The sequence below is a fragment of the Dipteris shenzhenensis genome, chromosome 25, assembly GCF_047967505.1.
Source record: "Dipteris shenzhenensis isolate YYH24624 ecotype China chromosome 25, Dip_SZ_1.0, whole genome shotgun sequence".
NCBI classification, from domain to species: Eukaryota; Viridiplantae; Streptophyta; class Polypodiopsida; order Gleicheniales; family Dipteridaceae; genus Dipteris; species Dipteris shenzhenensis.
Window position 1 is genome coordinate 31,164,548 of NC_141620.1, and position 13,445 is coordinate 31,177,992.

Genomic DNA, 13,445 nt, shown 5'->3' on the forward strand with positions numbered 1-13,445 from the left:
CATAAAGAATGGGGAGTGCACAAAGTGACTGAAAATCTTGGCTACCCCCATCCAAATCATCCTCGCCTGTCTGCAATCCCATAAGCAATGTTGAATCGTCTCCAAAGCAGAGAGGCAATGAGGGCAAGTAGAGTCGGCTCCGAATCTGGATCTCCAAAGGTTCACTGCAATCCCACCATGGATAGAAAGCCAAAAGAAAAGAGTGATCTTTCTAATCCTGTGGGATTTCCAGAGTCTCCTCCAAAAGCACCTCTGCAAATCCACACTGATATCAAATGCGTCCCAATGAGCAACTCTGAAAGGTCTCCAACCTCTATTACTGAGCTGGAATCTCCTGGCATTACTGACCGTGTAGCAAAAGAAGGGGATGCTCTTCTCTCGATGCCCTACGTCAATCCACTCCCACTCTCCAAGGTCCCACTACAAATATGTAATGGGAACTCCCCTGTAAAGCCAAAGCCTCCAAGATCCAGTGGAGAGAAGCTGGGGGTCTGGGTCAAGGAACCACTCTGAATCTGATCCCTGCTCCAAAAGACCTACAACCGTGACAGGCTGAAAGGCAGACTCAAGCAAGATGTCCTCTGTGGACCTGAACAATCCACCATCATGCACATCAAAAACCAGCGCATCTCCATGTGCATCTCGAAAGGCCAAAACATGAAGAGGAATAACCCCTCTCGTGAAAGCACCTGCCCAAGTGGAGCAAGTGAGAGGCATATCATCTGTGTCTACCCAATCCACTGGAAGGGCTGCCTCAATCTGCAAGATCCTCCCTGCACTCCCTCTAAGATGTCCTGTCAACAACTGAGATTTAGTCTCCTCTGAAGCCTCCGAAAAGCTTTTCATGACCCTAGAGATGAGGCAAGTTCCCTCTCCCATCTAGACCACTGCATGTAGTGTGAAGCACCAAGTGGTCTGCCAAGATCATCCAAAATAGTGTTATTCCACAAGACCGGTTGCCTATCAATCTCTTCACGAGAGGAAGGGGGAAATCCTCCGAAGAGTGATCCAAAAGCTGGCCCATGCTTTCAGGATGGCAACCATGAGAGGGACCTGAGATGTGTTGCAGTGAAAATCCATCTAATACTACTCATCCAGTCTCCTCCTGAAGAAGGCGTGCAAGTCTGTATGCTGCTGATAAAAAATTCCTTCCACGGCTCCTGCCCTGCTGGCATAAGTCCCCGCACCACCATCTTGCAGAGTAAAGCTCTGCACTGTAAATCTGGATTAATAATATTGAGAACCCCTTCCTGTGTAGGAAGGATGAGGGTCTCCCAAGCCACCCTGGCTAATGCGTCTGCTGTGCCATCAAGCCCAATCCAAAGAAAATTTCAGATCGGTCTCCTGAGCTAAATAATGCAATCCCTAGAACGGCACCAGCAAGAACAAACAAACCAGGCCGTGGCCAAGAGGGCCTCGTTGACCACCACAACTCTAGAGGCAAGGTCCAACTTGGTTGAGCCCCGAAAAAGGAGCTTCCTCCTAATGCTCTCCAACACGGGAGCAAACTGCTGCATGGAAGAAATATCCAAGCTGACTTGGCCGCCCAAATACCTGGCTGGCACACCCCTCTGAACCCAAGTGAAACCTATGTCAAGCCCCCAATCTGGAGTGTCCTTGTCGCTGATCCAAAAGCCATTGGATTTATGCTAATTTATCTGCGCCCCCGCCACCAAGCAATATAAATCCAATGCTGTCCTGAAAGAAGTGAGCGTCTGTGGTGTGGCATCCAAGTAAACTACCATGTCATCTGCCAACTCACTGTCAAGTAACTCCTCTTCCCGTCTGATGGGAAGTCTCAGCCCAAAGATGTCAGCTTGAGATCTAATGTAGATACTCATAGCTTCAGCCACGAACAAAAAAAGAAAAGGAGCAAGGGGGCATCCCTAATGGACCGATCTGGAAATTTGAAATCTCTCACCCCTGACTCCACCAATAAGCACCTGGCTGTGGGCTGATCTGTACAAAGAGGAAACAGCTTTGATCCAAGCATCTGTAAAGCCAAAACGTAGAAGGGTGCCCTCCAAAAAACCCCAATCTACTCTATCATAAGCTTTCTCAAAATCCAAGAGTAGAATGGCTAAATTATGGCTGCTCTGCATGGCCCACTCTGAAGCTTCCCAAAAGGAGAAGATGCTATCAAAAATGCTTCTGCCATGCACAAATCCCGTCTGAGTGTCATGAATAAGATCTAGGAGAAGGGGCTGCAATCGAAGGCTAATTGCCTTGGCCAAGATCTTGTAACATGCCCCCAAAAGTGTGATAGGCCTCCACTGGGACACTAAATTTCTGCAACCCCCTTCCGGAATAAGGTGGATGAGACCCTCTGTGAGCGACTCGGGCATCTCGTCAGAGTCCCAAATGCTCTACACAGCTGATGTAATGCAGTCTCCAATCATATTCCAAAATGCAATGAAGAAAGAAGGGGTGAGGCCATCCGAACCTGGGCATTTGCCCTTGTGAAGGGCTGAAAGTGCAGTCCTGAACTCTGTGTTTGTGAAAGGTGCATCAAGCAAAACATGCATATCCGGTTTCACCAACTTAGGGATGCTCTGCCAAATAACCTGTCTAGCATCCTCTCTATCCTGTGTGTCAGGATCAACAGTAAGAAGGGCGGCATAGAAACTATGTGCATGACGTCATCTGGATCTATCTATAAAACCCCATGTGAGTCAATAAGCTAGGATACACTGTCTCTACTATGTCTAAGGCCAAGAGTAGAGAAAAAGTGTTTATTGACTCTGCCACCCATCTGTATCTAGAAGGACTCCCGTGCATGAAAGGCATACTCTGCTTTCTGATCAAGCAATGTCTGCTGATGAGCCCTTGCTGCAGCAAGGCGCTCCTGAATCCAAGCATCTGAAGGCCATTTCTGCTCTTCCCTCTGCAAAGCTACCAACTGCTAGTGAATATCAATCTCACGTCTAAGAATATCTCATCTCCTGGTACTAGCAACTGAGTGGTAAAAGTCGCTAATACCAGAAAGGGCAGCAGCTACATGTGATGAAGATGGGTGCCCACCCTGGACATGAGAAACCCATATCTGCAAGGCTACCTCAGTAAGGTCCTCCTTTGTATACAAGGCATTCGAAATCCTAGTGTTGGCAGACCGGCCTCTCAAGTGAGGCTCTAAGATAGCCAGCACAACAGGAAAGTGGTCTGAAGTGGAAACCCCAGCAACAATGCATACCAATTCACCTCTGTCTAGTGCCCAATCAACGTAGAATCTGTCAATACATGCATGAATAGGCATCTGCTGCCTCCTGTTCGACCAAGAGAACAGGAGGGACTATGGCTGAATAAGAAAGGCATCGTCCAACCAAGTATCTCTGCCACAGTAGTGAAAAAGGAAGGCATCCCAAGCTGCTCTCTCCAAAGAGTGAAGTCCTCCTTCTCTACCCCCTTTTTTGTCTAACGGTAACTCGACCATGTTGAAGTCACCTCCAATCACCGAAGAATCTGCAATGGGAGCCTAGGAGAGTAAATCCTTACCACATAATGACATGTTCCCCTCTAATGTTAGAGGCATACAGGTTGAGGAAACCAACCTTATGCCCTCCAATCAAGAGAATAATCCACTGAGCCCTAGAGGGGATAATGACTCCGTGTCCAACAACTAAGGAGAGAACTGACTCTGAAACTGAAATAGAAGTGCCTCCCCTAGTGCCCAAGGCAGGCGACCAAAACGTATGGCCAGAAAGCAACTTGCCTGACTTGACACAATCCCTAGAATCTAGTTTGTGCTCCTGAATAAATAAGACATCAATGGAACCCCCAGTAACACCTAGATGAAGCTGATCCTATATCAACTGTCTGCGCCGGCGATGTGGGACGCCATCTAGGCCCTGTATGTTCCAGCTCACAATCCTCATCAACGGGAGGATGTAGAATGGAACACCTTACCCGACCTAGTGGCGGAAACAAACCCCTCAACCGGGCAAGGAATGAAACCAAGTGGCAAAAAATCAACAGGGAAATTAAGACATTATGCATTTCAATCTGCATAATTCACAAGTTCATCACTTTTCATCAAACATCCACAAGGTTGCTAACCCACTTCTCTCCACATCAGCAAATTTCAAAACCAATCACAATTTCAGAGGGGGAAGTGAAGGTCCAACTTTATTTATTGTAATACTTTTTCCCGCTGCACTCTATGCACCAATTTTTATTTTCAAAAACTCCAAAAACATCTTTTGTAAAGCACCCTCTACTTATACAATGCAAATTAGGAGTGGTGAGGATAGTGTAAACTGCACCTATCCTCTAATTATAAGATATAGGGTTCATGGGACAAACCCTAACCGAAACCCTAAGGGGTGAACATGTATATATTTCTGTTTTCTTCGTAATAGTGTACAGTTAGTTGTACCATCTCCTTCTTCTCCAACATAGTCATCTCTCCAAACATTTCACTTTCAAGCAAGTAATCAAAAGCTCCAACGAATTAGAGGGAAGAAGCACCAAAAAGCAGCACTGATTGAAGCATTCAAAAAAACCACCATAAAAACTCACATAAGGAGAACTGGACGGAATTCTTACAACAGCATCTGGGCACCCAACGACTAATGAATGCAGAGTGTCTGCCATCAAGCACATCCCTTTCTAAACTACTAAGGTGAGTATATTACATGCAAGTAATAATGTGCTGTCGGCAACTGACCAGCCTGCTTCAGCTGCCCAATGAGATGCCTACAAGGTAGTAAACAAGCATCGATGGGACAAGTATCCTTACACACAACTTTGAATGACCAGTATACTGAAGGGATGAAGGCAAAATGTTAACTTGAAAATTTTCCAACAGTTCATTTATTTGCCATATTTTGTTTGCAAAAAGCATCTATGATAGGTCTCTTAAGGTTGGGAAACAGTATACCTGCTGGATAAGGAGTCCAGCTGCAGAAATGCCAGCACATGTAGTAACACATGCTCTTAGTACCGCTTCACGTTTTGGATCCCGTGATGATTCTTTTACGTTCAAACTAATATCCCGTGATGATTCTTTTAAGTTCAAACTGATATCTTCCATGCATTTGCTTTCTTCATCCCTTCTCAATGATTCTCCATCAATGAAAAAGCTTTTACTTAGCTCGGAATAATTACTCAGATTGTCTTCATCTGTTGCCTTTAATATGGATTTGTCTATCACATTCTTATGTTGTTTCTTGCCAGAAGCAGGCTTCGTTCTTGCCTTCACAACCTGCATGGTAAATTTAAGCAAAAAACTGAAAAGGTCTCTCCCTTCACACTGATCCCTCCCTCTATGAAGCTTCTCTTAGCACAAGACAACCTCAATTAAAGGTCAAAGTATTTTCAAAGTTATGATAACAGGATCTTAACCCCACCCTCCATCCAATTTAATAATAAATTTCATGTACAAAGTTTATGAAAACAGGATCTAGCTAGCAAGCCCCACCTTCCATCACATTTAACTGCTGTCCATTCTTGCTCCATGTTGATTCCTTTGGCATACCCCTTTTCTATCTTGCTATCCATAGAGAGTATTTTCTGAGTCATTTCATTTATGGTATCCTTTACCTTCTTGACCTCTTGTGCTAGCATAGTATTTTTGTTCTTGCATCCTTACCATTGCCTCATACATCTTCCTTTTAGATGTCTTGTAAAGGTTGCAGTAATTTTCAGCCCTTTCAATACAGCAATCCCTTCCCAGAGAATTTGGCCCTCAAAATTACATGTTCCGGCTGTCACACAAGGGTGTTGAGACAGCAAAGTGATGCTGATGAGCCTGGTAAAGATAGGGCTACTCCTGGACAATGTTCTCAAGCTGCCATGATTGTTCATCCTTACGTAGTCCTTCCCATCTGATTAGGTATTCAAAGTATACATTATTGCGGAGTTCTCTATCTCCGAAACCCACAATGCGCTCGGGAACATAGAGGATATGATCCTCCTTGTCCATAGGTCGCAAATCTAAAAGAATGTTGCTGGCCCCCCATGTGGTTTCAGCAAAGACACATGAAACACATTGTGGATATCGGAGGTGCTCAGTAGCTCCAATTGATACGCTACCTTCCTAATCTTGCAAATGATCCTGTAAGGGCCATAATACCGATGAGCAAGATCTTTGTTGGTATTACCCTTCAGCAAAGCATGACCATAGTCCAACTGTAGTTATGTCAATTGTGGTGACATTTCTCAGTAGCTTGGTTCATCTCTAATTTTTATGGAGACGTAAATGCACATCATCCCCTTCCTATGCTCATCCGCATATTTCTTTTGCTTGGCTTGGGCATCTTGCATATTCTTTGTAGCCAATTATAAAAGAGCCTCCATCCTCTCCAAGTCATCTCATGCTTGCTGATTTTTCACAACCATGTCTGCAATTGAGGAAGGCCTTCCCACTTTGCAACTCACGCATTGCCTCAAATGGGTTCATTCCAATAGAGATGTTTAGTGCTGTTGTGGCGGAATTCAGTAAGTGCAAGCCACTTATCCCACGACCTCTGGGTTTCATAGCACAAATGCCTTAGGTATTCCTCGACCCATTTGTTCACCCTTTTAGACTGATCATCAGTCGCAGTGCTAGGGGTAAGTAAAGGACCCACTGCTGTGATTAATTCCTACTAGAAATGACCCATGAATTTTGCATGTATTGTTAGAAAATGAAAATCCCACCAGAGGGTATCCCGCAGCGGAAGACTGATAGTTGAGCCCAAGAATTAGACGAGGAAGTGTTTCATAGGGAATAAAACTTCTTAACTTGTGTGTACTTCACAACCATAGACGTGTGCGTGCAAACCATAGATCTGTGTGTGCAAACCAATAAATAGACAGTGCATCAAAGACAAATATAGAAGCAACACTTATTTCCGTCCATCCACAAAGTGGACACAATACAAAAGAGATGTGGAGTCCCACCAAACCGTGGTCCTCCAATCTTACCAAAATGTACTCCTATCTGCCTGGCACCTCTGGATCTTTGAGCCTGCGTGCTCATCTAAGCTTATGAAGACTCATGTCCAGTGATCCCTTCCACCTTGCTATTCGGGTAGACAGCCCTGGTGAGCAGCACCCCAAGCTTAGTCTGCAGCTCCTTCCAGGTCCCCTTCGCCTCCTAAATATAGGCCCAAGGAAGCTCCTTCTGCTACTCATATTTGTTGTCTTAGGGCCGCTCCAATTGATGCCAAGAAGAGGCCCAAATGGCCCCTTTTATAGGGGTTGAACCCCTTGATAAAAACCAACTGGAAGGGGGCTTCCTTGCTGACTCAAACAGGCCCCCTCCCACCAACCTTTGCAGCAGCCTATAAAGCCCCTTCGTGGGGTGTATTTCCAGACTTTGGCTGGCCATGCCTAGCCACGTGGCCGGCTACCACTGGCTCAGGCCGGTCTGCCCTTCTTACAGCCTGTTATCCATGCCCATAGGCTTTTCAAACTACTGACTTTTGCTGCACTATTGCTTCCTGCAGATTCCGCCTCTGTTCAACCCTGATTTCAGGTCTGTACAGCCACGTGTCACCTCCAAACTGGTCCTTACACATGCTTGTCCACACAGCCATCTATTGCTGGTTTCCATGTGCAGTCTAGTCCTCTCCAAGCATGGACAGCCCCTGCCAGATCTGTCCTCCATGGTGGATCGCCTCTGCCAGGTACTTCCACTCTCTCTCTGCTGCCCACATGGCAGCCCATGTGCTTCCCATATAGCAGCCCCATGAATAATCCTATTGTCCTATGGTCCACCCCCCTGATGCACTCCTCATTCGGGGGCTCACAGGTGGGGAGGTGACCAACACTACAACTGTACGGGCTGTGGCCACCGTACAGCTGCCCCTTGCTCTTCGTCGGTCCGCGGTCACTTCCTCAGCCCGTGGCCTTGAGTAGAGCAAGCGCCAGCCCTTGACCTCCAGCTCTACGTGGAGCTGCCCTCAAGCAAGTAGACGGCCCTCAGCCCGCTATGGGTCAGCCAGCCTCTCCCTTGACACAAGTCGACTCCTGCTGTATCTTCAACGATCAAGGGAAAATTCAGGTAGCTCGTGTATTACGGACTGGCATTGTGTGACCAACCTTCAAGCCTTTGAGCCTCTATTTCGAAAGGTTGGCCAGCCCCCTCAAGAAGAACAAGAGATGAAGATTATCCCGAGTTCGTGGAGCGCTTCAAAGTCTTTTGGTGGATCACTCTTCTTGGCAGCTTCACTTCGTGCATTCCACTCTCCTCTCCAAGATTAAGAGCTTGCTTGTGGACAGACTCCGGGGTTGTTTTCCTACATGCCTGGGATGAGTTTCTTGGCGGTCTTTCCTCTCGCAGGTCCTTCTAGTTTCCCACCTTTTATGGGAGGTGCAGTTTATTGCTCATTGCTCGTGACGGGGACTTTTGGTGGCAGCCTTCAGTCAAGCCAGAGGGGCTCTAAGGCAGCACCCTCGACTCCCCTAGCTGTCAAAGTCATCCTTTCACCAGCAGATAAGCAATAGGTACAGCAGGCAGTGAACCTCTTATAGGACAGGCTAGTCGTAGGTAGGATAGTCGGCCTCACTCCCTCGAGGAGACAGATTAGGGACTAGATCTAGGTCAGCTTGGCACTAGATGGTGACCACATCCAGAGGTCACTATCTATGGACGTGGCGCTTTCCTACTGCAGCTTGGTTCCCTGAATACTACTTTGGCTCTCGTGGAGAGAAGCCCCATTCTCCTGGTCCCTCATTTGGTGTAGCTTATCCCTTGGTATCATGGATTCACGGTGGAGGACATGGACTCGCCTCACCATGTTCCTCGCTTTCTAGTGACATCCCACTTCCTGGGGCTCCCGAGGGAATATAGGTCCATCCTTCCTTCCATTGGGCGAGCTTTTAGAACAGTTTTAGAGTACCCTTCAAAGTCGTAGGAGGAAGTGGTGACAAATGACGGTGTTCCTCGACTCAAGCTAGTGGTAGAGAGCTCTGATACCCTCCCAAAGGTGATTCTCTTGGAGACCTTGGAGGGAGGTACTCTTCGCAAGCGATTGGAGGTCTCCGGTTTATCAGGTCGGTGCTTGAGGTGCAGGCAAAAGGGGCACCTAGCTAGAGACTGTACGAGAGGCCTGAACAGGTCGCACCCCTCCACACAGGAGACACAGAGACAGCATAGTGACATGAGAGGGGATGGGACTCGAAGGCCACCCGGGCAGACACAGCAGTAGTTTCAGCGACAGCATGCAGGGCCGCAAACCCCCCGGATTGAGCCTTCGAAGGGAAGGCGAACCAAGGTTGGGAAAAAGAAGCGAAATAAATGGGCTAGAAAGAACCAACGATAGCGCGCCAACCATAAGAGGCAAGCACAAGCAGCTACGCAGTCACCATGAGATCAAGTGGGTGACCCATAGGTAGGCATACCACGAGATTTATAGAGAGAGCCCTCGACATTGGGACATTCTTCAAGCCCCTCTGGAGGAGAGACTTCTTGTCCACCGCAGGATCCCCCACAGTAGCAGGAACAGGCACTAGAGACTCCCAGAGCACCAGCACCCACGGCCCCTCTGACTCACCCTCCTCAGGCTTTGGAGGAGAAGCCTCAACGGCCGTAGGTACCACCGCCGCAGCGACCTTCTACTGCAACAGCAGCAAATCCCACACAACCACCTTCCACATCCCGCAAGCCCCCCCTTTAGCGCCTCCCCCACCCTCTCCTCCATCCTCCCACGGTAATTACCCTCACCCCCCCCCCCCTTCCCGCCCCTCAGACAGCAACAACCTTGCCCAAGGTTCTTCCTCGCGCACTTCGCCAGTTTCGACAGTAGACCCCTCATTTGTGAGTAAGGGCAAGGCAAAGGCTTCCACGCCAACCTCTCCTCAGCAGCAAGTCAATGCTTTGGCCATGCAGGATTCAGCAGCTTCTTCTCACACTTCAGGGAGAGGGGTTCTAATACTGAGTCCTCAGGCCTCCACATGCAAGCTGGGAGACCTCTGTCAAGGGAGTTCTGGCGGTTGGGACCTTGGAATTATTTGGAGATCCCGGATACATACCCCATGCCCCTAGAATTGACCACTCTGATCCTACAGCCTCGAAAAGGGGGCACTAGCACAGTAGGATTCTGCATCCACTAGTTTGGATCCACCATTTTGCCTCCACACGGGTGGAGAAGTAGACTCCATAGCTTTTCGACACAATGATGGAGCATTAGGTTTACCAGCTGGACGAGTGGATAGGACCTCAGGGCATCGATCTTTGGCTCGCTCACGGTGGTTACGTGTATTTTGAGCTTGGCTTTTCCCCAGCAAAGCCAGGGTCAGGCTTGGCAATAGCAGTGATCCACTTGCCACCAAAGACGGTTCTAGATGCTTGAGTAGTGTGCCGACCCTTTTGGCGTCGATGTTTCTTTTATGCAGTATTGGGTACAAAGGATAGGGATTGAGCCAGTGGTGGCGACATTGGTCCATCGGCAGAGGATACTGATTACTCTCCCTCCAAACCCCGGCAAAGTTGCTGTAGTCCGGTTTCCTTAAGTAGGCTCCCACACACCGGCGAGCCTTGTTCACTACCGTCCCATCTCCATGAGTTTGACAGTGGTGAGTTGGAATGTGCATGACTTCATGACCATGCATGTAGCCAGCCGCAGTACTTGATTCTCCGTCAAGAATTGCAGCGGGCTCTGGTAGGTAGACCTATTGACTTTCTCTTGATTCAGAAGCACATATTCTTAGCAACAGACATTACACGCCGACACCGCCGTTCCCCTAGGAGGGGCTCAGAGGTTTGGTCCCCTGCAATTGGCAGAAGCAGAGGGGTATGCATTTCGGTATTCCCACGCGATGGTCCCAGAGGTATTTGCACACGACGAGTTCAGGCCGCACAATGTGGGTAAGCCTATAGGCAGGAGAGGCCCGGATCGGTATCTTGAATGTGTACGCACATGCTTGCAAACAGCACTGCCCTAAAGTTCATAGAGGATAAGCAGGGACGAGCCTCTTTCACAGAGATGCCAGCTGGGGAGAGGAGTACCTGGGAGCACTTCATTTTTGTGATCAGCGGCGGCGGGATCCATGGCGCGATCCTGAGTTTACCAGGCTTCCAAATAGCCTGTAGTTCTCTTTTGGCCAGTAACGGCATGATGGGCTATTGGAGCGCCTGGAAAGATTTGATATCGGTGATGGGCCTCTACTCCGTGGCGCTCCCACCGGCATTTTAGCGGGTACTACGATCTCAGATCACTCTCCAACGGTTCTTCACTTGGAGCAGCCCCGCCTCGTAGGCTCCCCAAAAAGGAAGTCCGTACACTAGATGATCTCTTATAAGACGTGGACGTCCGGCAGTTCATAGTAGAGCTTTGGAGACAGACCCGACGAGGAATGGACGGCATGGGTGGCGAAGAGGATTCAGCGGAGCAATCGAACGCTCCAGTGCTAGGCCCTTAGACAAAGAGCTGCTCTTTAGGAGCGGGAAAGAACTCTTTTCCGCGACCTAGCCTCTATCGAGAGACTCAGGGAGCAAGATCCGGGGTCCCAGTGGCTTAGGGACCATCTGGAGTGTGCACATTTGGAGCTACAGGATTTGGAGGTCCGTAGAACTGAGTTTTCATACCACTCTTCCCGAGCCAGATGGGTCCAGCAGGGTGACACGATGACCGGGCAATTTTTCCAAACCACAGGTCCACAGTCTACAGGGATCCAGCTACAGCAACTCAGGGACTCACTGAGGCATATGCACACAGACCCTTAGGAGATCCTCGAGATGACTACGACCTTCTACCGCCAACTCTTTCAGTCGGAGGAGGCCTCGCCCACCACTCTTTTGGCTAGAGAGGCAGCTTGGTGGGAGCAGATCCCCTCAGTTGTTTCCTAGGGTCTCAGCAAACGTCTGGAGGCGGCCTTCACTGATGAGGAATACGCATGAGAGATCAACGGCCAGTTGACCCAAAAGGTATGCTACAAGATGTTGTCATTTATCTACTATTTTGTTGGGGTGACCTTGGCTTAAAAATGCAAAAGGGCTACATGATTAGGGTTCAAAAGAAATGATCACCAAGACTGAAAACCAAGATGTTTGCATTCCAACGAATCCTCGAAAGATTTTGACCAGATGTCAACCTAAGGATTTGCAAGTTACAGATCCATTTCCTCAATATGTCGAGTCATAATTGATGGAGCTACAAATACTTACTCTTGGTGAGATTGATATTTTTCAAGTTGCTGCTGACATCAAACAGAAATTGAAGGCCGAGCAAATTGCTAAACAAAAGGATCTATTCCCAAGTAACTTCACCGAAGGCATTGAAGGAGAAAGGGAGTTTGCTAAGGTACCAATGACTATGACACGACTCAATACTGAGCAGCTAGTGCCAGAACCAACCCAAGAACTTAATCTTGGAACAAAAGACAATCCAGTAACGGTGGTGGTAAGTACCAATCTCTCCTCCGAGCAAAGGAAGGTTGTCGAAGAACTGTTCACCAAGTACAAAGATGTTTTTGCCTAGAACTATATTGACCTTCGAGGAGTCCCTCCCGAGCTGTGTCAACATAAAATACCACTCATACCAGATGCTAAACCAATTCGACAACAAAGGTATAGGATGAATCCAAATTATGCCAAGCAGGTAAAAGCTGAATTAGATCAACTTCTTCGCGCTAGATTCATTTATGCTATTGACCGCAGTGATTGGTTAATTCCCATGTGGTGGTCCCCCAAAACAATGGTAAACTCTGAGTATGAGTGGATTACCAAAAGTTTAATGCACAAACTGTACTTGACCTATTTCCGATACCTTTCGCTACTAAGTGGGATGAAGCTAAGGCACTCCATGATGATAACTCGGCTCGGAGCATTGCCAAGTTTGTCTTTGAAGATATAATTTGCACATATGAATGCCCAATACAACTTGTCAGTGATCAAGATTCACATTTCCTTGATGATGTTATGCAGTTGTTGATGGATGAATTTAAAATTATGCATACAATTTCGAACACTTATTATGCTCGTGGTAATGGTGAAGCTGAATCAACTAATAAGACCCTGAAGTTAATTTTAAGTAAGACTATGCAGTCTCATAAGAGCTATTGGCACGTTGGGCTTACCGAACTGCCTATAAGATCACTACGAATCTAACACCTTTCCGTATGGCTTTTGGTTTGGAAGCAGTAGTTTCCTTAGAATTTATTATTCCCAGTCTCCGTGTGGCAACCAAGTATAAATTAGATGAATCCGAGGCAATCAAGGGGCGATTGCATCAAGTAAGCCACCTGGATGAACTACACCTCTGAGGAGCCTGGTCACAGCTAGTGATTCAGCGCAGAAGGAAAGCATGGCATGATAGGCATATTGTGCCTAAGCACTTGGAAAAGAGTATACTCGTATTATTCTATAATGCTAAGCTGGGACCCCTTGAAGCAAATTTCAAACTCGAATGGAATGGGCCATATAGGTTTCCTAATGGGACAATATAGCTCAAGGATTTGCAAGAAATATGTTCTCCGAGTTGTATAATGGGAGCAAAGTGAAGCCTTACCGAGCAGTAGGTTCC

General features: G+C 47.6%; 1 protein-coding gene across 2 annotated transcripts in view; it reads right to left on the minus strand.

Annotated features, from left to right (window-relative positions):
- Window positions 1-13,445, minus strand: part of LOC147885748 (CAAX amino terminal protease family protein) — a 77,103-nt gene that overhangs the window by 29,134 nt on the left and 34,524 nt on the right. For both annotated transcript variants that reach the window (XR_015543448.1, XM_087396603.1), the window contains exons 3-5: window positions 4,988-5,200; window positions 4,877-4,954; window positions 4,632-4,692 (exon numbers count right to left, since the gene is read on the minus strand). Coding sequence is in view for 1 of the 2 variants with exons in the window: in XM_087396603.1 (XP_087252729.1) it covers window positions 4,632-4,692; window positions 4,877-4,954; window positions 4,988-5,200 (352 nt within the window). In the remaining variant the exon portion in view is untranslated. The remainder of the gene's footprint in view (window positions 1-4,631; window positions 4,693-4,876; window positions 4,955-4,987; window positions 5,201-13,445) is intronic.